General features: G+C 46.0%; 2 protein-coding genes across 2 annotated transcripts; one reads left to right on the top strand and one right to left on the bottom strand.

The window, feature by feature from the left end:
- The first annotated feature begins 6,439 nt into the window (after window positions 1-6,439).
- IL17B (interleukin 17B) lies at window positions 6,440-17,806 on the top strand. The gene is made up of 3 exons (XM_020780462.3): window positions 6,440-6,638; window positions 11,887-12,212; window positions 16,532-17,806. The coding sequence occupies exons 1-3, from the start codon at window positions 6,471-6,473 to the stop codon at window positions 16,776-16,778; spliced, it is 741 nt and encodes a 246-aa protein (XP_020636121.2). The 5' UTR covers window positions 6,440-6,470; the 3' UTR covers window positions 16,779-17,806.
- Window positions 14,937-27,389, bottom strand: PCYOX1L (prenylcysteine oxidase 1 like). Its single transcript, XM_072990250.2, has 6 exons — window positions 27,128-27,389; window positions 24,803-25,009; window positions 23,779-23,953; window positions 23,367-23,578; window positions 23,049-23,189; window positions 14,937-20,018 (listed from the first exon to the last, which is right to left on the bottom strand). The coding sequence occupies exons 1-6, from the start codon at window positions 27,255-27,257 to the stop codon at window positions 19,360-19,362; spliced, it is 1,524 nt and encodes a 507-aa protein (XP_072846351.2). The 5' UTR covers window positions 27,258-27,389; the 3' UTR covers window positions 14,937-19,359.

Genomic DNA, 27,389 nt, shown 5'->3' with positions numbered 1-27,389 from the left:
GCATTATTTAGAGACAGAAACATTTTATGGCCACTGCTGTTAAACAATCAGAAGGCAGACATTCTTGCCCTTCTGCTTCAGGTCACCTGGTTGGTAGGTACAAATCTACCTTCTGCCTAGCCTTGCTTTATACAAGAGAAATAAATGTCTGGTTTAAGAAAGTAGGAGCCTCTTCCTGGGACAATGTTTGATACTCAGCGGAAAGTGCTGTGGAACAATGAGATCTATATGCTAGAAGGCTTTAAAAATGTGTCATAAAATAGTGTCCCTCTCCTACAAAGATATGTGTGTGTTTTTTTGCAGATGGGGAAAAGCAGCTTCTGATGAAACTGGCAGATACGGACGGTGGATAATTCCCCCACTCCTGCTATGATTTTGATCCCATCTTGGGGCACCGTACATCTGCCGAGATGTGAAAAATGAGGGGTGAGGGAGAGAAAGGTTGGGAGGTTTCATCACTGTTCCCCATGCTTCTTCCTCGAGTGGAATTGGCCTATGTGTCAATTCAGAGAAGAGGTCATGGCAAGTGCATATGTGCGTACATCTGCCTGGTTTTGTGTGACATTCAGAAGATTGACTTGGAAACCGAATATAGAGAACATACGCTGGAAGGCATGGCTTGTCATGGGTGGGCCCAGGACTGTCTTTCTTTCAGAGTTGCCTGAAGCACAAGGGCAACACTCTCAAGAGGGCAGGGCTAAAGGGGGTGGCTGTTAGTTTAAAAGGCTAATTTGCACATTCATGGGCAAAAGGACAACATTCATACATTCCACCATTAACCAATGTGATCATAGGACATATTTCTCATGATATCCAAATGTAGGGATCGGTTACATCAAGAGAATGTGCCAATGTTACAACCACAACTAGATGAGACCCCAGGAAAAAGAGAGCAGTACTAGAACCTTTAATTCATGGCCACGTGCCAAGCTCCTGTCAGCCAGACAAAAAATAACGTGGCTTCATAGAATGAGAATACAAGTTGAACAATTATATTTTTTTCTTATTGTTTCTGTTGCAATGATAAATAATCTACCCACTTCTTCCATGATTTGGTTGCAAGAGGGTAGGTGATTTCTATCTGCGAAAGGGTGGTGGGTGGGAATGAAGGACCTCCAGTGATTCAACAGTAAATTTCAAAGGGGCAGGAGTTCATAATGCCAATCCTCAGAGCTGGTTCATGTCGAATAATGAGGAGAAGTTCTGTTTAAAAGTGAATGGCTCTTCATCTTGCCTTTGAGACCAAACTACTCCCAAATATTTTACTTGACAATATGAATAGCCTGCAAAAAATATACTCTTCCTGGGGAAATCCTTTTCTCCCTCAGCTGCTTTGAGGATAGTAGCCCAAACACAAGGGGAGTTGGGGTGCGCGCGCACGCACGCACACACACACACACACATCAAGTAATCTGATCATTGATCTTTCATATCTTATGTGCTTTGCCCTTAATCCTTAAGTCATTTCCTGTGCGATTTGATGCCCACTTTCTGACAAGGACAGCAGATCCTTAAACAAGGCAGATGTGGGATCTTCTGCTAGAGTTGACTTGATGGATAAAACACACTCTTGGACAGCTGACTGGGTGAGGACTGGTGTTTGCCTGTGTTTCACTTTCTATGATGGAATACAAATATTGCTGACATCTTGGGGGCAGGAAATACGAGGTCCAGAAGCAACAAGGAATGTCTAAGGCTCACAGTTCAGGAGGTACTTCTCCAAGGCACAGAGTTATGGGGGTGAGTGGTCTTGATGGGGAGAAACTCTACTGGAGCAGCTTTTTCTGCCACAAGAGATGGAATGAAAAAGGATGATGTACTGTATTTTGTCAATGTCCTCCTGCTCCACAGCATAATAAAGGTGGAGAATTTATTATCAGGGAGATTTTTAAAAGTGGTTGTCACGGGTATAAATTTCCTGGATTGTACAGAATGATAATTGAAGCAACTGGGCAGAGTGGAAAGGGCATTGCTCCAGAAATTCTGTCACACAGATTTCAATGTGCTTCCAGGCAGCCTTGTTTTGTAATGGGGAGAAGCAAATGTAAGGCTGCAAAGAGAAGGAGAAAGAGCAGGCTGGGGAGCTGATGCTTGACCCTCTCATGGCTGAGATGTTTTCTTCTTTTCTTTTTAAAATAACCATACAAACTTGGTGTGTGTGTGTGTGTGTGTGTGTGTGTGTGTGTGTGTGTGTGTGTGTGTGTGTGTGTGTGTGTGTGTGTGTGTGTGTGTGTGTGTGTGTGTGTGTGTGTGTGTGTAAACAGCCAACAAGTGATCTCAAGAGCGTACAATGAATGTTGTCTGTTTTGTTCAAAAACCTGTGAGTCTGGAAGACCTTGCGAATAATGTTGACAGCCCAAGCAGTTACTGTATGTGTCACACACACATACACACACACACAATGGGGGGGGAGGGAGGGAGGGAGGGAGAGGGTTGGCTTCAGCTTATATTAGCATATCTCTGATATTTGGAAACATATACTCTGGTTTCTCTTCAGATATTTAGAAACACTGTCTGCAATCTAGAGCTAATTGTGCCTAAGATGGCTTGCCTGCATAGCAGTCTCAGAAATGAGACAGAGTTGATCTTGGAAGTAACAGCGTTACCCGGAAGCATGCATGACCGTTGGTGGTAACAGCATAACAATGCCATTTTTTCAATTCAGTGTAATACTTGCTAAATTTTTGTCATGGATCCTGAATCGTTACAGTTGGGAGCTTGTTGGGAGGTGGAATTGAGGCCATTTGGGGGTAATTCTGTATATTTTGAAGCGTACTCAAAAATAAGTGTATTTTTAAAGTAATGTACTAATGGTGCTCTTGAAATCATGATTGAGAACCTAAACCATGACTTTTGCTCATCATCCAAACTTATACAAGCCATTTCTTGCCAGCAGTGCCTTATGGCATTTTACATTGCAGGACTCTGCCAGTTGACGCAGAAGATGAAGCTTTTGTGAAACTGACATGAGAAACAGCCAGGCTCAGGAGCCAGCAGGGGGAGCTCTTCAGGTTCCCTTCCCTTCTGCCTCTGACCCCAGGGCAGCCATCCTGGAACAAAAGGGAGGTTCCAAGGAGAAACAGCTGAACAAGGATACATCCAGTTGCCTCAAGTAAAGAAAGGAGTTTCTTATCTCATTATGGCCAGAATCCCACAATGCCCAGGGCCTCTTGCATTTCCATTACATGCCTTCCTCTCTCTTGCCTACCACCAGTGGTGGGATTCAAATAAATTAACAACAGGTTCTATGTCCTAATGATAAATAAATAAATAAATAAATAAATAAATAAATAAATAAATAAATAAATAAATAAATAAATAAATAAATAAATAAATAAATAAATAAATGCCCAGGACATTTTTAAAAAAAGGTACCACATAAGCAATACAGTGGTGCCTCGCATAGTGACGTTAATCTGTTCCGGATTAATCGTCGCTATGCGAAAACATCGCTAAACGGAACGGAAAAACCCATAGAAACGCATTAAACTTTGTTTAATGCGTTCCTATGGAGGATAAACTCACCGTTCAGCGATGTTCCTCCATAGGGGCGGCCATTTTCGGTGCCTCTAAAGCGAGGCAGCACAGTGGGTCGGCCATTTTGGAACCGCCAACCAGCTGACCGAAAATGGGGCCTTTGGCATTTTCCCCCAGCTGAGTGGCGGGAGCTTCAAAGCCCCGCCGCTCAGCTGGGGGAAAATGTCGGCAGTCGGCGGTGGCTTTGGATGTACCCCAAAGCCACCGCCGACCGCCGACATTTGCCTTCCGAGCTCTCAAAGGGCTTCCCCCCCCCACATTGGAGAAAGCCCTTTGAGAGCTCGGAAGGCTCTCAGTGGCGGTGGGGACAGGGTAGGGGGTGTCCAGATGGCTTCCAGGCCCCTCCTCCCGCCTCTGCCCGACCCACCCCTCACCCTCATCTCCGCCGCTGCCGCTGGGTTTCGGAAGCCGCTTCCAAAGCCCAGCGGCGGCGGCGAAGGGGGTGAAGGGTTGGGAGGAGGGCGGCTGGGATCCGCCCCTGGGCGATTCCCCTTCCATGGTCAGACTCTCAGGAGTCCGGCCATGGATGGGGTAACCGGCCGGGGGGCGGATCCAAGCGGCGGCGGCGGCGGTAGGGGCTTGGATCCGCCTCCTGGCCGGTTACCCCATTCATGGCCGGACTCCTGAGAGTCCGACCATGGAAGGGGAACCGGCCGGGGGCGGATCCTAGCCCCGGATGCCTGAAAGGCATCCGGACCACTGCCGCCGCCGCTTGGATCCACGTCGTGGCCACCTACCCCTTCCATGGTCGGACTCCTGAGAGTCCGACCATGGCGGGGGTACCTGGCTGCGGGGCGGATCCAAGCGGCGGCAGGGGCGGCAGGGGTCCGAATGCCTTTCAGGCATCCGAAGGGGAATCCCAGCGGTGGCCTTGGAACGACCCTTCGGAAGGGTCCTTCCGAGGCTACCGCCGGCATTGTCCCCCAGCTGAGCAGCGGGAGCGGTCCTTTGGAGGCTCCCGCCGCTCAGCTGGGGGAAAATGGGGCCTATGGGGAAAACATCGCAAAGCGATTTTTCCCCATAGGCAACATCGCAAAGCGATGGCAAAAGCGATTGCTTTTTTGCCATCGCTATGCGGATTCATCGTTAACCGGGGCACTCGTTAAACAAGGCACCACTGTAGTCTTATGTGGTACCTTTAACTTGAAAAAAATCATAGTAAAATGAGGACAATTGGGTGTTTGCCTGAAGCGGTCTCACCCCAAAACTTTTCCCCTCTGTGTCCTGCCCTCATGCCTTGTCAATCACCTCCCCTCTCTGCCTCGAGGCCATGAGCTTTCCTCCAGTGACGTCAAGGACTCATCGTCCCCCCCTTTCCCCCATTGACGCCTCTGCTCTTTCCAGGGCTTTATCTCTCTCACCCACACCCCACCTCAGACGGCTCAGTGTGCCGCAGGAAGGGAGGCAGCTAATTGCGCCCCCCTCCCCCCGCTCATCGCTGGTCACCTGGCCCCTCCTCCTTCATTCATCTCAGGCCAGCAAACGGTTCTAAGAACCAATAGTACATTTAGGAATCGGTTCTATAGAATAGGTGCGAACCTGCTGAATCCCACCTCTGCCTACCACCGGATAAAGGTCTGTCTACCCACGATACACTCCATGTATCTGAACGAGTCAGCTACAGCTTATGCTGAATGAAACCTAATTGTCTCTCAGAGGTGCCACAGGACTCTTCGTCCACTTGCCAACGTAACTATTGCCGTGGAAAGATCATAAAAAGTGCTCAATATGTCAAGAGGTAAGCAAGCAGGCAGGCATCCGCTGGCTTTCTATCCTTGCTTCTTCACCTTTCCATGCATTCGTAGATATCTAAGCTTAAGTGCAGCCCTTCCATTTTGCTCTTGTCCCTAACTGGCCTCTGCACTGTTCCAGGGCTCTGGTTATGCTAATTACTTGACTTGCGATGCAAGGGGTCTATATTTTGCAGCACTTTGACAAACCCTGCATTCAGAGCCACCCAGCCACTCAAAGGCAGACCTCCCAGGCCACCTCCTCCACCAGAGCTTGGTCTCATCCCTCTATCTTAAAGCCTGAAAGCTGCTCCAGATGCAGTATTTGTTCTTTGTACCATATCTAGTTCAGCACTGATTTTATCAGGACTCCTGCTGTCCACATGACAACAAGCTTATCTCCCTTCCAGAAGTGAAAAATCTGAGACTTCCAGGTATCCTTCCCCCACTTCCTGAGGCGCAATTCAATTTTTATCTTAGTTCGTTCCAGGAATGATAGTTTCGTTCTATGGTGATTCCCATTTCTGTGTCCATAGCCTCCAGTCAGAAGTTTTCAATTAGACCATTGATGATTTTAAATACTCACACCCGCAAAATAGGTTTTGAAAAGAAGTTCTGGAGCTGGAGAGGGTTTATATACATTTATTAAGGATTTTCCTGAGACTTCTCAGAGAGTAGTCTGTATTGTGTATTGTGGAGAAATGTGTGTTTCTTTATTTGTTTGTTTAAATGAGGTTTCAATGTGAATACCTGTGAGACCCATGCTCTTTCATGACCTACTGGGAGAAGGCAGAGTGAATTTTGCCCCATTACGAAGATCCCTGAGTCTGGAGAAATGTCCTCTTGCCACCTCTCACTCAGTGCTTTTCCCTCTTCTCTGAGACACGGAGAAATTTCTGAATTCCAACAGGGCAAAACCTGCCCTCCACACTCCTCCTCATGGAGGTTTGTCTTCAGAAAAATATTTTGCAGCCCATCGCCTGTCCTGGCCTTTTCAGCAGGCTTGGCCAGTGGAGATGATGTATTCTGTGTGTCTATGTGTCTGTCTGCGTCTGTGTGTGCCGTGACCCCCCCACACCCCCGCAAGGAAAACCTACAGGCCTGCTGGGTAGCATACGGCTCTGGTGGCTGTCCTTTCTGTCAACATCCTGGCTGGCACCCTGGGAAGATTCCTTGGTGCCAGGCAGGCCCACCTCCCTGGCGATGAAGAGATTAGGGGTTGTTGCTTTCCTTTTAAAAAGCGCCCGTCCCATCTCACATCCCTTCATTCTGCAGCAGCGAAGGGAGGCATCTGTGCAGTCCGCACTCCCCCACCCACCCACCTACCCACCCACCCACCCACCGACTGAGATGGAGTGGGCTCCAAAACTGGTAGGTGCTTGCTTGGCTGTCTTTGTGCCTCTTTTATTTACTTTCTATTTATTAATGGCCTGTCAGACTTGTTTGCTTTGGGAAGTGTAAACCTTTCCCTGGGTGAGCTTTTGCTTTCAGCGCCTGCTGTGAAAGAGACAAAAAAAAGGAAAAGAAAGGTGGCGTGTGTGTGTGTGGGGGGGGAGAGTGGATTCCTTGAGAGGAAAAAGAGCTCAGCGAATGCAGCACGTTTGCCCTCAATGAAACGGGCAGACAGCTTGATTGCTGCTGTCATGTAGGAATGATTGGCTTGTACGTATAAGGATCCATGGAAACCTCAGGGATCTGAAAGAACCAAAATGGGGCAGAAGCAGCCGCCAAGCAGAAAAAGGCAGGCGTAGGACATGGAAGCGGGGTTTTATTTTATTAACACCACCATGTCTTCACTGAACTGTAATACAGGAAGTGGACTGCTGAAGAGGAAAGGGATGGGCTGATATAAATAGTCCATCTGGCAAAATGCAATCAAATAATGCAAAAACAAAACAAAACAAAACAAAACAGGCTAAAACGGCTCTCCCACACCATTGCATTGAAGCTTGTACGCGTTCTAGCCAGCAGCTCCATATTTGGCACCTTTGAACTAACAGGTCCTCTTGTATAGCATGTGACCAACATGCTACCATGAGGATTTTGTTTTGTTCTGTTTTGTTTTAAGTTGCCATCTTTTGCTCACAGTCCTCAGCCAATCCACCTGGCTCATAAGGTTATTGACTGTTGGGACAAACTGGCTTAATCTCCATGTGGCCCCAAGTTCCTTAGAATCAAACTAAATGATAACGTTAGCATGTCACTAGAAGCAGAACCTCCATTTGTCCTGGCACAAGGTTTCCTTACCTCTGCATGTTGCAAATTAGCTCATTTTTGTAAACATGGGCTTCATTTTCAAGTGTGATTGTTCAGGCACAAAGCTTTGGAGGAACTGAGTGCCTGGAAGGGAAACACTGGAAGAGCCAGAAATATTCATTTCTTTTAATGTGTGATTTCATTCTTGAAAGAAGACTGAGTTATAAATATACCACATAGAGTAATAGGATATTTTGTAACAAGGTAATTGTTTCTCAGTTTTGTGTTATGAACTACAGTCTTCTACTACACTAATTTCAACTTTTATCCTACCCACATCAACAACCTTGCATTCTACATGTACATAAATATGTGATCTGGGCCATTAAACCATCTAGAGAGAAAGCAAGACTTGGAGAGAAATCTGACACCCTCTTTAAATTGCACACACATACAAACATTATAAGAAAGCAACAGGTAGTTTATGTTCAGAGGAGCAAAGAAACCAAGTCGGGCAAAGAGATTTGGGGGAGAGAGTCATGATAGCTTGCTGTCAAAGCAGACTTTATTCTCTGGTCTAGAGGACAGGACCGGAACAAACCGATAAAAAATTAAGTTTAAGCATGAGGAGAAAAAACCCAATAACACAATATATTATATTCTCCCTCCCTGGAAGACAATCCAAATCGCAAGATTCCTGCCTTCATGTCTCCCTTTCTTGATGTATGATGGATGCCCTCTCAGGTGCGGCCTGCCTCACACACTCTGGGTATAAAAGAAGAGTAGATTTCAGCCTGAACAGAATGGAGTTTCCTTGAGGGAAAAGGGGGGCTGCCGCTGGCCTCTCTGCAGGCTGCCTAAGCATTCTGCTGGTATTCTTCCTGCATGCCATCCCTGTCATGTCAGCCTACAGCAGTGGAAGAGAATGGCTTTGTGACCTGAGAGAGGACCAAATGTCACATTCTTAAGTGGCCAGCTGTTTAGAAATGAGGCTACAGAGCTTCCAAGTGGAGTCTTTCGACCAAACCATGGTCCAGTTAGTGCTAGTCAGACTTCTCATAGGCTGCATTTCTTTGCAAGTGTGTCTTGATCCCATTCTTAACTTTCTAACCAACCACCACACTGGTAACAATTTCTGTGCCACACTTTCCCTGCAGAGCCCTTTGCTGCCTGTTTCAGGGACAGGGAACCTGTAGCCCTCCATAGCATCCTGAACATGAGCTCCCATCAGCCTTGGCCAGCATGGACAATGGTCAAGGATGAGGGGACCTGCAATCCAATGCCTGGAGGGTCTCAGGGAGCTCACCCCTGTTCTACTTTATGTCTCCCCTGTCCGTGCTTCTCTAGAGGCTTATGCCTTGCTGGCCTGTGCTTGAGTAATCTGAGACCTGGACTCTGCTATGCCAAAAAGCAGGATGCCAAACTTCGCAATTTTAGTCCCTACTACATGGTGCCCCTTCATGGATTGCTGCCTTGTCGTGGCGAAGGGGCTTGAGTAATTCAGAGAAGCTATGTGCTATGCTGTGCAGGGACAGCCAAGACGTACAGGTCAGAATGGAGAGTTCTGACTAAACACAACCCACCTGGAGCAGGAACTGGCAAGCCACTCCAGTATCTTTGCCAAGAAAACTCCATGGACAGAAACAAAAGGCTAAAAGATATGACGCTGGAAGATGAGTCCCTCTGGTCGGAAGGCGTCCAACATGCTACTGAGGAAGAGCGGAGGACAAGGACAAGTAGTTCCAGAGCTGAAGCCGAAAGGACACTCAGCTGCAGATGTGCCTGGAAGTGAAAGGAAAGTCTGATGCTGCAAAGAAAAAGACTGCATAGGAACCTGGAATGTAAGATCTATGAACTTTGGGAAGCTGGATGTGGTCCAACAGGAGATGGCAAGAATAAACATTGACATCCAAAGAACAGCAAGGAGAGACAAGAGGGCCGTCTTAAATGAACAGTGCAAAGAAATAGAGGAAAATAATAGAAAGGGAAAAACCAGAGATCTGTTCAAGAAAATTGGAGATATTAAAGGAACATTTTGTGCAAAGATGGACATGATAAAGGACAAAATGGTAGGGACCTAACAGAAGCAGAAGACATCAAGAAGAGGTGGCAAGAATACACAGAAGAATTACACCAGAAAGATCTGGATGTCCTGGACAACCCAGATAGTGTGGTTGCTGACCTTGAGCCAGACATCCTGGAGAGTGAAGTCAAGTGGGCCTTAGAAAGCTTGGCGAACAACAAGGCCAGTGGAGGTGATGGCATTCCAGCTGAACTATTCAAAATCTTAAAAGATGACGCTGTTAAGGTGCTACACTCAATATGCCAGCAAGTTTGGAAAACTCAGCAGTGGCCAGAGGATTAGAAAAGATCAGTCTACATCCCATATCCAAAAAAGGGCAGTGCCAAAGAATGCTCCAACTACCATACAATTGCATTCATTTCACACACTAGCAAGGTAGGCTTCAGCAGTATGTGGACCGAGAACTCCCGAAAGTACAAGCTGGATTTCGAAGGGGCAGAGGAACTACCCGTATTTGCTGGCATACAAGATGACTTTTTTGGCCTAAAAACATGCCTCCAAGTGTGTGGGGGGGTTGTCTTGTATGCTGGGTGCACTTCATTTGGGGGAGGAAGGCAGGTGGGCAGTCAGTCAGTCAGTCAGTCAGTCGGGATGGAGGCAGTCGCTCGCCCACCACCCGCCCGCTTCCCCTCTTCCTCCTCCTCCTCCTCCTCCTCCTCCCACCGCCCACCCAGCCTCTCCCCCTCTTCCTTGTCCTCTCGTTGCTTGAGCCAGCTGGCATGCGCGTGTGCGCTCTTCCCCTCTTCCTCGCTCTCCTCCGCCAGCCATGAACTTCCAGGGCGGGCCCAGGCAGAGCCCCAGGCAGCTGGCGCTGGCACCAGAGCAGAGCCATCCACTCTATATTTTGAGTGGAAATGTTGGGGGGTCTTATACGGCCAGACACCTTGTACGGTGGCAAATACTGTACGGTAGAGACCAAATTGCTAACATGCGCTGGATAATGGAGAAAGCCAGAGAGTTCCAGAAAAACATCTACTTCTGCTTCATTGACTACGCAAAAGCCTTTGACTGTGTGGACCACAGCAAACTATGGCAAGTCCATAAAGAAATGGGAGTGCCTCACCACCTTATCTATCTCCTGAGAAATCTACATGTGGGACAGGAAGCAACAGTTAGAACTAGATATGGAACAACTGATTGGTTCAAAATTGGGAAAGGACTATGACAAGGCTGTATATTGTCTCCCAGTTTATTTAACTTATACGCAGAATAAATCATGTGAAAGCCTGGACTGGATGAATCCCAAACTGGAATTAAGATTGCCAGAAGGAATATCAACAACCTCATATAAGCAGATGATACCACTCTGATGGCAGAAAATGAGGAGGAATTAAAGAACCTCTTAATGAAGGTGAAAGAGGAGAGCGCAAAAAATGGTCTGAAGCTCAACATCAAAAAATCGAAGATCATGGCCACTGGTCCCATCACCTCCTGGTAAATCAAAGGGGAAGTTATGGAGGCAGTGACAGATTTTTCTTTCTTGGGCTCCATGATCACTGCAGATGGTGACAGCATCCATGAAATTAAAAGATGCCTGTTTCTTAGGAGGAAAGTGATGGCAAACCTAGACAGCATCTTAAAAATCAAAGACATGACCTTGCCGACAAAAGTGCGCATACTCAAAGCTATGGTTTTTCCAGTAGTGATGTATGGAAGTGAGAGCTGGACCACAAAGAGGGCTGACTGCCAAAGAATTGATGTTTTTGAATTGGACTGCAGGGAGATCAAACCTATCCATTCTGAAGGAAATCAAACCTGAGTACTCACTGGAAAGACAGGTCCTGAAGCTGAGGCTCCAATGCTTTGGCTGTCTCATGAGAAGAGAAGACTCCCTGGAAAAGACCCTGATGTTGAGAAAATGTGAAGGCAAGAGGAGAAGGGGACGACAGAGGATGAGATGGTTGGACAGTGTCATCAAAGCGACCAACATGAATTTGACCAAACTCCGGGAGGAAGTGGAAGACAGGAGGGCCTGGTGTGCTCTGGTCCATGGGGTCATGAAGAGTTGGACATGACTTAACGGCTAAACAACAACAACATGGTGCCAGTTTTAAGTACTGTTTTATTACATGGATGGTTTTACCTCCTCATTTTTAACCACATTTTATTTAATCTGCTTTGTGTTTGTTTTTAATCAAGCTAGCTTTATCTCTGCATCTGCATTTTTTTATCAAGTTGGTTTTCTATTACTATAGATTTAGATTTTTGCTTACACTTCATTTTATCATTTAAATTGCTTCATGATGTTTAGATACTTTAAAATGTTTTATAGGCATCATACAACATGCAAATAATGTAATCAATCAATTAAATAACCAGCTTGCTTGTTTTTCCCCCCAGATGGTTTTCTATGCTCTTTGCCTTTCCTTCTCACTAGACTTCACCACAGAGACAAAAGAGCAGAGCAAAAGCACAAAAGGAAAAAAGAGAGGCTCAGCAAAAATCAAGGACCAGCACCGGAGGGCTCAGGAATCATCACCTGACCCACTGTTGAGAATCAGTCCAGGCGCCTCCACAGACTACACCCTTGTAGAGGATTATGAGCGGAGTATCCATGAAATGGTTAACCAGCTGCAGAATAGCTCAGAGCCACTAGATAGCAAATGCCAAGTCAACTTGAGACTCTGGATGTCCAACAAAAGAAGTTTGTCTCCTTGGGCCTACAGGTGAGAAGGATTGCGCTGGACTCTGGGCTCAACAGTGTGCTACACTTAGTGTATTGCTGCAGTCTTATTAGTGTTCTAGAGGCATGATTCAAGCAAACTTTTGTATCTGAGAACCCAGAGTTGCAAATGAAGCCTAACTCAATCACAGAACAAAGTAATTTGAGAGAAAAGCTCCTGTCGTGACAATCATATACCTCCTGCAGTTAAAAGAATTCCCTTTTCTTATAATGACTTATGTGCAATATACAGTTCAGTTCCCAGAATCTAGGTCTGGCCCAGAGAGCAAGAGAGCGAGAGCTAGTCTCAGTACAATCCAAAAACTGTGCCACCGTTGCATTTTATTTTTAGTATGATATCCAAGCAAATCATAACCCACAGTTAACAAGACAAGAACTTGTCCCTATTTAATGAAGTGGGGTGGGTACTGATGCCTTCCAAAAGTACTCCAGTCCTCATGTTAACCAACAAAGGAAACAAGTCACAAAAGAAATGATAGCAAATGTATCAAAACCTAGTGAAGCACAGGAGTGGGAGGGCAGGTTTGTTACTGAGATTTCACAAACAACATCCTCGGAGAACCGGCTAGACTGGCACAGCTACATGCCACAGAGGAAATCATAATGAATGAAATATCTTCTGTATATTATTTTTCCAGATGCATATTGTAGCAGGCTAGGGCAGTGCGGTATAGTCCCAGAAGATCAAGGAGTGGGTATAACCTCTGTGGAATGGGGTTAAACTTCCTCTGAAAACCCAGATTCACGACTTGGGTTGCTCATGGATTCGGCCCTGAGTCTAGATGCCCAAGTACTAGTGGTTCTCCTAGAGTGCATTTGCATTGCTAAAGCTAGCATACCAGCTACACCTATTCCTGGAAATGTCTGCCTTGGCTACGGTGAAGCATATTTTAGATATATCCTACTTGGATTGCTGTAACACACTGTATATGAGTCCACCTTTGAAGACTGTTTGGAAACTTCAGCTGGTTCAAAACACTATAGCCAGACTGCTGAAAGAGACCCGCATATAACATAGTTTTTTTTAAAACAACAACTTCATTGGCTACCATGTATTTCTGGGTACAGTTCAAATTGATGGTTATAAAGCCTTATAAAGCCTAGGCACAGGCTGTCTAAAATACCTAATCTCCCTCACAATCTTGCCTGTTTTTTGACATCAGCAGGACGGACCCTTCTCTCAGTCCCACCACCTTCCAAGGCTCATGTGATGAGGATGTGAGAGAGGGTCTTCTCTGTGGCGACTCCCTGACTTTGGAGCTGCCTCCCAGCAGAGATTGGGATTCTTCTCTCTCTTGCTATCCTTCTTCTGACAGGCTAAAAATGCGCTTATAGAATGCCTCATAATGCTTAAAGCTCTCTCTGGGTGGTTTACAATTTAATTGTGTAAGCTACACATCCCCGCCCCCCACATGAGCTGGGTATTCAGTTTTTCTGACCTCAGAAGGATGAAAAGCTGAGTCAACCTTGAGCCAGCTACCTGAGTCCAGGGTTTATTTTATTTTATTTTATTTTATTTATACTCCACCCATCTGGTCTTACGACCACTCCAGGCGGCTTCCAAATACATAGATTAAAACATACAAATATACACAAAATTATAACATGAGCTAACAAATTAATAAATTATTCAAGATGGCAAGAGAGAAAGAAGAAAGAAAGAAAGAAAAAGTAATCAAGGGTTAACTGGAGGGAAGGCCTGCACGAACATCCATGTTTTTACTTGGTTTTTGAAGGATTGAACTCGGGTTGTGAGCAGATTCTTGGCTGCACTTTTTGGGAGTGTCTGAACCCTGGCAGGCACCAGTCAGGCCGCCTCTGTCACCAGTACCTCAAGCAAGCTCAGCCCTGTTCCCAATAGTAACATGAGGCAGCCCCTCAGTCATTGGATGAGGATGGATGGTGACACCAGCCCACAGCTGTTGCTCATAAGCATCCCTTCAGCCATTACTGAAGAGCTGTGTAGGCCTGGTTTTGGTAGGGTATCAATGGTCCATTGCCAGGGTTGTAGTAAAATCCCAATGTCCTTTTACTTGCTTCTGTGCATTGGGAGGGAAGGGATGTTGTTCTTTGCTGTCAAGAAGCACTTTGCCTTAGGCCAGCCCTGTGAATTGGGCCTTTTCGACCACTGCTGCAGAGCTGTCTGGAGGCAGCAGGGCATGTGGGGGTGATAGGATAAGGGGGGTGAGTGCCACTGTACAGGCTGCACCTGACTTTAAAGTATTAGATGCCATGACATGGTGGCTGCCACTGTATGCCTCCAAGTGCCGCATCTCAGGAGGCTTCCTGGCAAGTTGCGTCATCAACACGTGGTTTGTATCTAATTGTTTATTTCAAACTGAAGAACAGACTTCTTTCTAAGAGAATGGAAAACAAATTGTCCAACTGGTACATTCCTCCCACTGTATGGTTTGGGAATGGAATTCTGTAGCTAACTCGTAGCTCGCTCATTCCTTGGCATATTGGTTACTACCCATTCTTAAGATTCTGCCAAGAAAATACAACTGTATGTAGCAGGAAAAGCTTTCTAGGCAGAACCTGAATTCTTGGCACTGGATTCCCCCTCCTGTGGCCCCCTTTAAAATTTTATAAATCTATTGTTTTTCTGATGAAATGATTTGCCTCGTTAGGCCTAAACATGCCATGGGTATCTCATACAAAAAGGAAAGGTAGCCAAATCAGCCAGAATTAAAAGTTCTAACATTCATATTGTTCCAATATCTTTATTAGGCCAATGAAAGAGGCACGCACACACAAACACACAATGTGTGCACACTTTTAAAATCTTCAGGTCTCTTAAACAGGCAATATTTTACAAGAAGCAATTTGAAGCTAGACTAGATCTCATGACAAGCGATGCAGGAACATCCACATCAATTTAGACCCCCTCCCTTTCCCCCTAAGCCACCTGTTTAGAATATCTTACCTAATCAATAGAATGGAGGTTCAAAAGCTTGCATACATTTTTGCACCCTTTTGGTTGGTTCAATGAAGCTACTATACTGCCAGGGAATCTGGTATTTTAGTGGCAGAGTTCCTGTTGCTTCCCTTGGCATCTAGTCAAGTCTGGGACTTAAGTTCATCAAGAGGACACGGTGACAAACCCACAAAACTTTCTGACTTATCTCCAGGCAACAGCGGGATCAACAGGAACAAGGTGGCTTGGGATTCTGGGGCTGAAATCCATTAATCACAGTAGGCCCCTTGAATCAAGAGAACTTACGGAAGAATGGACTCACTAAATCCCCACTGATTCAGTGTGTCTACTCTATTGCAATTTACTACTGTGTTTCAGTTTGAGTGTTTCTAAAACCATAGAGACAGATGGTGTAATTTCATTTGTGGAGGGATAGGAAACATGACCCAAACAAGACAGCAGCGGAAACCCACAAAATAGGTATGACTTGTGATTATTTCTACAACCCCAGTATAGAGCCATAACCCTCTTCAGTACATGGCCACATCCCTCCTTAGGACATTGCACCAAGCTGAGGTGTTACCTAGCTCCTTCTCTTACACGGAGTGACAATGGCATCTTAGATCATTTCTCTCTATTCAGGACATAATTTCTGAGGGTCAAATTAGATGATATGCTTATGGCATCACTTAAAAGACAAATTCCTTCAAGTGATGTAAGATGCTAGAGCACATGGCTTATTTCCACATGTTGTGTTTAGCATGCTTTTTTAAATGATTAATCAGTAGAAGATAAACACAGGCCTAATTTGAAAGCCTGGCCGCCAAATAGCACAACTGTCAAGATACCCCATTGCTAGACTCTTGTAGATTAACTGGTGGAAATGGGCACTCGCTTCAAGATCTAGTTTTAACAGACTGTGTGAATGTTTTTAATTTTGCCAATATTTAATTTTGCTCCCAGGGCATGGCTATGGGCACAAGAGGCAGTGGTGGGAGCATCTGTGCTGGAGGGTCTTGTTTGCATGTCTCCCACCCAGGAGGCATTACAGCTCTTGTGATGGACCACGTGCTTTTCATGCAGAAGGTCCCACGTCCAATCCCCAGCAGAGTACGGAAGGATCCTGCTTGAAACCTTAGCAAATCTGTGCCAGTGCTGAGAGTGCTGGACCACAAGAAAGCAGCTCCTTATTTTCCTGCCCCATATTCTGGGGTCTCTGGGAGAATTCAACATTTTCTTATGTAAGTGCTGGAAGGTGGCATAGTTAAGTGGTGGAGAATTGGTCACCGTGTGCTGGAATACCTCTATGCATTCCTATGACCTGCCATTTTTCTATCTGCCCTGAATGGACACATATAACCTGATGATGACGTATTTCCCTGCAGGATAAATCACGATGCCACAAGGGTACCAGCAGACATCCCAGAGGCACACTGCTTATGTGCAGGATGCATCAATCCCTTCACCATGCAGGAAGACCGCACCATGGTCAGCATCCCCATCTACAGCAAAATCCCAGTGCGCCGCTTGCTGTGCGAACCAAGCAAGCCTCACAGGAAGAAGAAAAGGTGCCACAAAGAGCACAAGATGGTTATGGAGACGATTGCTGTGGGCTGCACTTGCATCTTCTGAGGGATACACAAAGGACACACCTCTAATTCTTGCATCCTTTAGGGTTAGTACGGTGCTTGCCTTCTTTACCACCACTTCCTTCTCTTGCCAGTACAGTACTGGACAGCAAAGGCCCATCCTCCCTCTCTGCTCTTGCTCTTTCTTCTGCCAGGTTGAGGAAAGAAGAATGTGCAATTACAGTCTGAGGCTGCTAACAGCAAGCACTTGAATTATCAAGAGGTTCTGTGCATCACATCAGTAATCCAGGACTCAACAGAAAGGCTGAAACTAGATGACATTGTTAGCAGTTTTAGAAGCTGTGTTTTATCAAGTGCTGGGTAGACATCCTAGCACATGATCTTTCTCACCTCTGTATCTTGCATTTAGCATGATTTTTCTTTGTAATTGATCATTGGAAAGCAATCACAGGTTCCATTTTCATGAAAACAGCTCAGTGGAAGAGCACACAGTTTGCCCGCAGAGTAACTTGGTCTACTCCTACCAAAGTATACACATTACTAACTAGATTCTATGGACCACAAATGATCGGCCTCCCTAGATGTTCAGCTTCCTAAAAGGAGGAAATATAATTAAGCAGGAAAGAGACATTACTGTGGTTCAGGTAAGGCAGTTGTCCATATATCCATGAAGCCACGCAGCCCCAAAAAGAGAGGAAACAATTTTCTAGGTGTCCCAGTTTAGAAGTTATGGCTTTAGGTAGCAATTCCTGGATGGCCCTAACCAGCAGGCCCTGTGTGACCCTGCAGAGTGAGAAATCCTGGAATTGCTATGCAAAGCAGGAGCACTGCCTCTATGCCTTAATGCTCCAGAATCTGAAAGAATCAACTTGCAACTTTACTTCTGATCTACTTCACTCTCAGCACTTTGTTTAAACAGAAGCACGCCATCACCCTGCAGTTAAGGAACTTTATTCAAGGTTGGCCAGCGCCTGTTTCTCTGGCCCTTTCTGGAAACTCAACTCATTATTTTTCTCCAGAGGCAGCTTTACTGTTTGACAATAAAGTGGATCCCTCATGCTGTTTTACATATATATTTTAAATTTAATCAAAGTCCCCCTTTTTATTTTTTTTAAAAAATGCCACTCTTTGTCACAGAATACATGCTCTCTCTTAGACACGAAGCCGAGATCAGCCTTTTGTCCAAGTACTAGCGAGAGCCTCACCATTTCATTGACCTTGCAGCTGACAACATCAAGGTGTTCCTTTCAGATAAAAATAATTCCAGGTGAGCACAGCTCAATTAGCAAGCAACAGGAAAATGAACATACAGGCCATCAATTCAGAATTTCAGGGCGTGCCTTTGAACAGGGGTGGGAAACCTCCAGCCTTCCAGCTGATGAAAGACAAGCCTGTCACTGGCCAACAACATGGGGAGGGCTGCTGATTCCCCAGCCCACCCCCCATGGAATCAGCTTGATACAGGGGGGGTGGTATGGGGCTGCCCCTCTGGTAAGAAAAAATGAGGCAGCCATCTTAGGCAGTGGATTTAGAGTACCATGAAAAGGCAGAACATAGCAAGTGATTCATTTACTATTTTTGTTTTTAAACGTCCTAAGAAGATAAAAGAGGTTCTGGGAAAGGCATATTTCTGTCTCAGGTGCCAAAGCTGCTCTTCTTGGTGGGTACTATGCACCACCATTTTAAGGGAGAGAAGCATCGTTTGCTGTTCTTTCTCAGGCAGCAAAAGGCCTTCAGACCACTACAACCTGACATAGGGGATCAAGTCAGGAACATTTCTCCTATCAAACATGGAAATCCTCCCACCTCTACGATACACATGCCAAGGGAGCAAAAGATCTGCCATCACCTGCAGGGAATGAAGGTACCAGGGCAGTGGTTAAACAGTGCCACGTATGTTACAGGAGGGCAAAGATGAAAGGATGTTACACCTGAGTGTTAGCCATTACCTGAAGACTCAGCTCAGGGCTTTCTGGTTGACCAGAACTGGAAGCAAATTATCAAGGCTTAGTAACAAAACAAAGGGAGTTACACAGTGGCAGAAACATGAAGATTTTGCAAGGAATTTCACACTAGAGCTCCTGCCCACCCTGCAAAAGGGCCCCTGCTTTTTGTTTTGAAACCTGAGCCTAGGGAGGGAACCCAGCACAAAGTAACCAGGAGTCAAGACGGGCAGCTGCTTTGGAGGCAAGAGGGAAACCCTTCTGGGGTAGTTCCTTTCCAAAGAGGGAGGTTGCCGAGTGATGTGCAGCTGGACTCAGGAGAGCAAAAGCCCACTGCTTGGAATAGGAAGCCAAGCACTCTGTTTTTAAAGCAGAAATTCATCCTGGATGGAACTTAAAATAAGCTGGCTTAGATCTTTCCCAGAGTCCCCTTGTAAGTCTTAAAAGCTGGGCACCCATAAATATTTGTTCACAGACTCTCTGAAACGGAACGGCAACTGCACGGCCCTGGGAGACACTTCCTGCAGAGAATGGGCAACGAACAGGGTTGTTTGTAATAGCAACTCTTCCATTTACTTCCCCACCCAAACTCCAGTGTAATCCTCCAGTAATCATCTTCATCTTGCATGAAAATAAAAGATAAGACTCCTGGAAAGTCAACTCTAGCAGGACTTGCAAAGTTCATAGCTCAGTCTTCACCTTGTGCATGAGGTCCTTCTGGTCTATTTTCTCTAAATCACGGTACCAGAGGCTGTAGGCTAGGAGGGCCACGTTTTTGGCAGCCACCGAAGCCATTTCCATTGAGCTGGCAACCCACTCCATGCTGTTGAGATAGTAAAGGTTATCGTGCAGAATAATGGGTGGGAGGGTCTTGGCAGACTCATAGTCAGGATAGGCCTGCCATTCGGTCACCTGAACTGAGTAGTACGAGCGGAACAGAATCTTCAGCTCCTGCTTCTCCAGGGGGTGCTGAGAGTGGACGCGCCACACGGCAGCGTCTTGGGGCTGCTTTCGTCTGAAGGTACCAGATACATTAACAGGGCAAATGTTATCCATGGAATTGAAGAAGAGGGAAGGGGTATCCGTGGTGAGGACACTGGCGTAAGGGAACAGCTTTGGGTCTGGGAAGCCGAAATAAGAGGAGTTGAGGTAGCCGTGGACGACGGATGTGACAGTAGTGCGAAAGAGTCCAGGGAACTCAGCAATGGGAGGGTCAAAGTTCTGGAAAGTGATATTGTTCTTGCTGTTGTGCAGCTGAGTAGCAATAACCACTATGTCATAGAAGCTGGAACCTTGGCCTTCCTCATCTTCATAGTGTACTTGGTAGAAGGTTTTGCCTTCTGGAGAGAAACAAGGAAGAAAAAGCAAAAATTGGAACCCAAGCAGATAGTCGCCACCATAAGTGAATATGAGTCATATACGAGGGAGATTCCGTAAGAAAACTTTCTGCCAATGGAAATTGTCCTATGGTTCCTCTTATTTTTGTTGTTGTGATGTGCCGTATAGTCACATCTGACTTAAGTAGATTTTAATAGGATTTTCAAAGTATGTGAGATATTTAGAAAGTGGCGAGTTTTCATGGCTAAGAGAGGATTTAGACCCTGGTCATCTGAGTCCTGGTCCATCACTCTACCCATTACACCGCACTAGCTTTCCCTATACTTCTTAGCTAATTGTATGACCTTGTGTAGCTCACCCAATGTTTTCAGTTTTAACATTTGGGCCCTGCTTGTTTACCTAGGCCCATCCCATAATATCAATTCAGTGAACATCCATAACAGTGACAAAGGGATGTTAATCCAAGAAGAGAGAGAGACTTCCTGACTGGTCATGAGTGAGCAAACTGGGATCCGGACAGACAATCTCACTTTCTGCGAGCACAGAGGAAAATGCTCCTAGGCAAGATTAAATCATGAGAGCAGAGCTGTCGTATGCAAGGTGACAGAGGCAGGATGCATGCATCAGCTAACACTGCAGCTTTCACAAAAGAAGTACCAAGAGGGTGAGCAACGCTTGCTTTGGCTGAGAGGCCCCAGGGGGCTTAAGGGACAGAGAAGTAGTTAATCCTGAAAGCGTAAGGCTCACTAAGACGTGAAACAAAAGCAGGTGGGGACAATCGCAGCATAAGAAGTGTGAGTTGTTTACATAACCAGCAACATTCAAGAAGTGTGTAGGCTGGCAGGCATTCAGAGAAAAAGCACAACAGGAATTCACCTGGTATGGTGCAGAAGTATCTGTTGATGGGGATTCCTACTGTGCAAGATCAAATGATCTCTTAAGACCTTATTTTAAGAAGAATTTAAACTCACAGAATTTAAACTCACAGATGTTTTCCTCTCTGGTAATTACATCATGAAATTATTCCACCCATCACATTTTCAGGGTATGTGAGATATTTAGGAAGTGGTTTTACTTTCATATTTCCATGTTTATATCAAGTCATCGCAACAGCTGTGATGTTGGAGGAAGTATCATGTCTTTGCCAGGTAAAGCATTTTGCTTTGGCTATTCAGGAAATGTAATGCCGCTGCAACAGAAGAGCAATTGCAAAGAAGGCACAAGCTTTCTGCAATAAATGCACATTTATTCCATATCTCTTGTGCAACCAATCATATGGAAAGGCCCAGAGATGTGTGAACAGCAGAGAAGTCCCCCTCCCCCGAATTTGCTCAAATCTGTGGGAAGAATAAAAGATACAAGAGCAAGGTAGCTCTTCATGTTAGTCTCTCCCACGCAGTGGTGACACTAACTACTGCCTACCATAGAGTATCCTAAGAGGAGCGCAATTAGGAGGTTGTCACTTTCCAGCCCCTATCAAGCTCACAGATCATGCCCTGCTTCCCTGTCTGCCACTGTTTCCTAGTCCTGATAGCCCAGTGATTTGAGCACCTGGTTGTAGAGCCAGAGGTTAGGAGCTCTGGACTCAATAACCCATAGGGTCCCTTCCAGCTCTGCAGTTCTGTTATATTATTATTCTGTTATTGGATGCCACATCATGGCTCCCATATCTATTTTAATAAGGCACAGCACAACATCTAAATAACTCTCATTTGGTTGTTCTGGGTTTTTTGGACTCTTTGGCCGTGTTCTGAAGGTTGTTCTTCCTGACGTTTCGCCAGTCTCTTCAGAGGACAGCAACCTGTGCTCTGAAGATACCGGCCACAGAGACTGGCGAAACGTCAGGAAGAACAACCTTCAGAACACGGCCAAAGAGCCTGAAAAACCCAGAACAAACATTAGATCCCGGCTGTGAAAGCCTTCGCAAAACTCTCATTTGATTATATTGGCCAAAATCCCGTTGCACAGCTCTGCCTGCACAACAGGAATTATATCATCAGGAAATGACTGCCATTGATTAAAGACTTCGCTTTCCAATTTCAGAGTGTGCATGGCTTACAGACAATGAGATGAAGTTGTGTGCATCTCCAAATGAAAAACAAAAGTCTTTAATCAGAAGCAATCTGCTGCTAATGATGATGTCACTCCTGTTGTAAAGACAGACCACACCCAATATCTCTACAAAAGCTTCAGCATCCATTGTGCTCAGACTTCCAGGACTACATCAGATAAAAGGGATGCTTTCTGTTATGTATATATAAGCCAAGAGGCTACCTGAGCCACCTTAAGCTACTCTTTCCCTCCTCATTAAAGTTCTCGCAAACATCCATGCTCCAAAACTATTAACTTTTCACGGAAATAGTTCAGAAGCAGTACCAGAAACTTCTATTTAAAACAGAGGTGGGTATGTGTGGTCTTTAGTGGCATTTAGGCAGCTCAAGGCCACCCCAGAGCCCATTTTTCACCCATGGGGGGAAAATTCTTAAAATTCCTTTAGAAGTGCCTGCTTTTGTCTGCAGGACTGTGATTTTTGCAAGAGTAAGTGTCTGTCTGGACATTTCCTGTTTATATTTTTAAAAGGTTTTAAACTAGCAATTTCTGGACTAGGTGCACCTCAAAGTGGCTGCTAGGGGCAAAATATGACACCCACGTCCCTGAAGTTGTTCAATCCTGCCTCCAAAAGTAGACAGCAGGCTTTGACAAAGAGATACATTCTCTCTACCACTTGCACAGTTCTTATGTGGATCAGGCTTCACTTCTGCTGCTATTTACATATTAAAAAGCACACACATTAACTGCATGCAAGCCATTTGCACCATTTTATTCTAAAATGATTTTAAAGCCAAATTATATCAATATGGGCAAATCCCATTTGAATGCAGGATGCTGCCTTATACGATCTCAAAACGCTGGTCCTTCTGCTGTAATCTTAGTGGTGGCAGCTCTACAAGGTTATGGGCAAAAGTGTTTCCTAATCCTGTTTCCCAAGATCACGTGGTCCCAGAGACAGAAGGAGAACTAATCTGGCTCACCTGAATTGTGCAAGGAGATAGCTTTCACAGTGGCTTGGATTATGTTGGCTTTTGTAAGCTTCAGCAAACCTGAGCAGACCAGCTTGTTCCCACCTTCTACTGCCCACATGTTGCCTTGTGCCCCTGCTAGCGACATGGCTCCTGAAGAGAGAAATACAAAAGAGACAGGTGTCAAAGAAACAGGCTGTTTCAAGCCATTTATTTTGCTCTGTGCCACAACATCCCCTGGTCTATCAAACTGAACCAATGCTCAGTTGGGAAAATGCCCTCAAGGCATTTTTGGGAGGTCTGGAGCAAGAGAACATGAGCACGACTCACCTGCAAATGCAGGCACCAGAACCGACTGACCGTAGCTGGCTCGGAGAATGGCCACAATGACATCATCAATGAAGCGCTGCGTCACGCCCACCTCCAGCAAGGACTCTGCTACTGAGCGCTGTGTCATGTTGACAAAGGCATCTCCACCCAGTGAATGCAAGAGTTTCTCAAGGTGAGTGAATGCATACCCATGAGCCTGGTATTTGTAAATTCTGAAAGGGGTGAAAAAAGAAAGAAAAGAGGGGAAGACAAGTCTGAAGAAGCAAAACTCCTCTTCCAGATACCTCCCATTTGTCCAATGTGTTCTAGTTTTTTCCAGACTGACTGGCGACCATCTAGGTCCAAGGTTAAAAGAAGGCTGGTTGTCCTGTTTTCCTCTGGAAGGATCAGAAATGGCCTCTCTGCTACCTACCTCATGAACTTCTCCATCACCTCTTCCACCCACATCTGCAGGCGCAGAAAGCTCATGCCATAGTGCCACCAGAGTCTAAAGAGGTTCAAGAGATACCAGTCTGTCTCCTCCAGGACAAATTGTTCCCCACTAAAGATGGCACTCTTTCCTGCCACTTCTCGGCGGTGCTTCAGTCCTATAGATGGAGGAAACAAGACAGAACAGATACTGTCTTTTTTACCATTCTGGAGATCGTGCCCCAGTAATTAACTCCCTCCCTCCCACTCATTTATCTCTTTTTAAGCCATTTAGGTTGGCATCCATCTCTGCATCTTCTGGAAGTGAATTCTATAGACAAGCTATATAAAATAATAACTATGTCCCATCAAGTCAATTCTGACTTATGGCAATCTTTTTCTGGGTTTTCCAGGTATACAATATTCAGAAGTGGTTTACCATGCCCTCCTTGTGGGGGTACCCTAGGACTGTGCTTCTACACTTTGGTTAAATATTCTTCCTTTGTTTGTCCTGAATTTCTCACCATTCAGAGAGACAATACAACCAAACAACTTTTGGAGGACCACACCTCCCCCAATCCGGCCATATCACTCTCACATCTGTTAACAACAGACACTAGTGCCCACACATATTGCCAAAACATCACCATCAGCAAAATGGGTAGAGCTCCAAACTTTGTAAAAGTTCAGAGTTTCAGGGAGAAAGTAAGCAAGCAAACAGTTCAGTAAGCCAGTTCAGTGGGCAAGGAAAGCGAATTGCTGGGTGAGAGGGTGAGTGAAAACTGGAAGATCTGAGGGACGGGTGACTGGAATGATGTGTCCTGAGTGACAGCATGGTTGGCTGGCTGACTCCTGAAAGAAAACCACCTGGCACTGCGAACATTTTATTAAAGATCTCATATGTTACAGAACAGTTATGATTCCTGATCACAATTCTGCTTGAAGAAGAAAAGCATACAAACATTGGCGTCTACTTACCAGACTGAAAAAAGAAAAAGGGGAGGGGGGAATCTGTCAATGACACTCACCCAGAAGTTTCACGAAATCCTGCATATGCAAGTTGAGGGAATGAATAGAGGCCCCACCACTCTCATACTGCTGCTTGTTGACCGTGACTGTGGCCAGGCGACCCCCTACCGTGTCCTTTTCATACACATCCAGCTGTACCTGGGGCCCAAAGTGTTGCTGCAGAAAGTGAGCCACTGATGAGCCACCGATCCCAGCTCCTACCACAGCTGCCAAAAACCAAAGGAGAGGACCAAGCATAAGACAGAGCACAAGCCAAGTCACTTTTGATCAGAAGAATGAGAGACTTGAGTAAAGATATAGCACAAGCTCCTGACCTCCTGTCCCATTCCGCAAAGGTGAGATGGCATTTCCATACACAAACACACAGAATCTCAGAGCAATTTATTATCCCCCAGCAAACAGAGGTCCTTTAGTCCACTCATTTGATCCAATCCTTTTTACATTTCCTTTGCAAAAGGAATAAAAAATGCTGTAACAAAGGAGATAGAAAAGGTTCTGAAGGCAACAGGAAGGTTTGAACCAATTTCCAAAGAAGTAGCCATGTTAGTCTAGCTTAGCATGCTCAAAAAAGAAAAGGGGGGGGCAAAATATTGTAGCACTAGCAGATTCATTTCACTGTGAACTTTCATGGCGAGATAGTCACATCTTAAGACACAAGGACTATAAATACATTTATAAATATATTTATTTTATGGTGGCGGTGAGATTCATGTCCTAGAGAGGATACAGGAAGCAAAGTGACAACAAGAGTGAAACTACTACAATATTTTGCCTTTTTCTCCTTTTCTCTTGCTAAGAAGCTTTGACAGTCCCTCAATACTGTTGAATCCTACCTATGCATGGCTGTTCAATATATGACCAAGCATTTGATATGATAAATTGCTACTGTTGCAGGCATATTTTCACAAGCCCACAACAGGGTAGAGTGCAAGGCGGGGGGAGAAACCAGGCAAATTCAGAAGGCGAAAATATCTGTCATGAATGATTTTATCATTTGATCAGTTCTTAAATGATTGCCATGACAGTAGATTCCAGCAAAGAAGCAGGATCTCACAACGTCCTTAAAAAGCTGTTGTAGCTTTCACAGGGCTGAGTGCATAACATGAAATGCACCAAGCCACTCCTTCCAAAGTGGGTTGGTACACATTTCCTGAATACAGAAAAGAAGAGAAGGAGTTTTTTTTTACACAAGGATGTCCCAAAAGCAAGCTACAGAGACAGCAGTGGGTATGTCAACAGTCCTACCAGAAGAGCACAAAAGGATCTTGAATCCAATCCAATCAGTGCAACTTCCAACCAGCATGGGTGAGACCTGCTTCCAGCTAACAACTACTGCCGACGAATAAGCTTGGTAAGAATTATAGCAAGAACACAACAGAGAGAGAATTAAGTGCTTTCTGTAGAGCGCTAGCAATTAAAGGATGTATTGCGACTAAATCCCACAACATCTCCTCTCAGTCCACAGCATGCACCTTACAGGTACCATACTCCAAAAAATTCCCGCCTCCAACAGACAACTTCAGTGCGTGAACTATTGAATTGAAATGCATTAGGAAAATGGAATATGGAAATCGATGTTAGGAATATAGAAAGTAATTAACTTAAATTAGCCTTCCCTTGGGTTATGGTTGGGCAAAGAAAGCGTTTAAGGCAGGTTTCCTTCCCCCCCTAAGGCTGCAAGAGGGATGGACTGCAACTCCCATCTTTCCTCAACACCGGCTATGCTGACTTGCGCTGATGGGATTTGCAGTCCAATACCATCTGGAGGATCATATTACGCTTACCACCTGCCTTAAGTGTTTCACATGCAATGGCAGAGGTGAGAGCAAGAGGCTCTCCAAGTGCTACTGGACCGCAATCACCCTCAGCCGCGACCAGCATTGTCATCAGTGAGCAGCGATGATGATGATGATGATGATAATGATAATGATGATGATGATGAGAACAGCAGACTCTTCTCTCCCGTGTTCTGCCCCACAAGGCTTTGTGTGCCTTGTAGCTAATGAAACCCCGCAAAAATCGCCGGCCCAGTTTCAGGGCGCTTACTGGACAATGCCTGCACCATCGGCCGGCAGAACAAGCACCACAGAAGGATGCATCAGGCTGCCGGTCCAGCCCTGCTCTCGTCCCCGGCATCCGGGCTGGCTTTCCCGAACTCCCCCCTCCCCGCTTCCCGCTCCATGTGCCCTTCGGCGCTCCCGGGGGCCTTGCAGAGGCTGGGCTACCCCTCGACACCCCCAGGGGAGGAAGGAGGCCTGCCCGAAAGCAGCGGGGGGGGGGGAGCCGACGCCCGGCCTCCCCTGCGAGGAAAGCGGCGCGCCTACCTATTTTGCCCGGCGCAGCGGCATCCCCCGCGGCAGCCGCGCAGGGCGCCCTCCACATCCCCGCCACCGCGAGCCACAAAAGGAGCCGCGATGCCGCGGGCGGCGGATGATGGGGAGCCTCGGCCATCATGGTGGCCGGAGGGGCGGCAAGGCGAGGGGAAGGGGGCCCGGGGAAGAGGAGGAGGGGACGGCGGCGGCGGCGTCCAGGCGTGCAAGGGTCACATCGGCGGGCTGGAGGCGGGACGCCCTCCGCAGCGCGACC

This window comes from Pogona vitticeps, chromosome 2 (genome assembly GCF_051106095.1).
Source record: "Pogona vitticeps strain Pit_001003342236 chromosome 2, PviZW2.1, whole genome shotgun sequence".
NCBI classification, from domain to species: Eukaryota; Metazoa; Chordata; class Lepidosauria; order Squamata; family Agamidae; genus Pogona; species Pogona vitticeps.
The sequence above is the reverse complement of the archived record's forward strand: the minus strand, read 5'-3'. Positions and strand labels throughout refer to the sequence as shown.

What these genes read in the sequence shown, in the direction of transcription:
- PCYOX1L (XM_072990250.2), bottom strand. Translation starts at nt 27,257, where the DNA reads ATGATGGCCGAGGCTCCCCATCATCCGCCGCCCGCGGCATCGCGGCTC. An exon ending in GGATTTCGTGAAACTTCTGG is followed by an intron (nt 23,954 to 24,802) that starts GTGAGTGTCATT and finishes CTCCATCTATAG; the next exon opens with GACTGAAGCACCGCCGAGAA. An exon ending in TATCTCCTTGCACAATTCAG is followed by an intron (nt 20,019 to 23,048) that starts GTGAGCCAGATT and finishes GTTTCTCTCCAG; the next exon opens with AAGGCAAAACCTTCTACCAA.
- IL17B (XM_020780462.3), top strand. Translation starts at nt 6,471, where the DNA reads ATGAAGAGATTAGGGGTTGTTGCTTTCCTTTTAAAAAGCGCCCGTCCC. An exon ending in TGGAGTGGGCTCCAAAACTG is followed by an intron (nt 6,639 to 11,886) that starts GTAGGTGCTTGC and finishes TTTTCCCCCCAG; the next exon opens with ATGGTTTTCTATGCTCTTTG. An exon ending in TTGTCTCCTTGGGCCTACAG is followed by an intron (nt 12,213 to 16,531) that starts GTGAGAAGGATT and finishes ATTTCCCTGCAG; the next exon opens with GATAAATCACGATGCCACAA.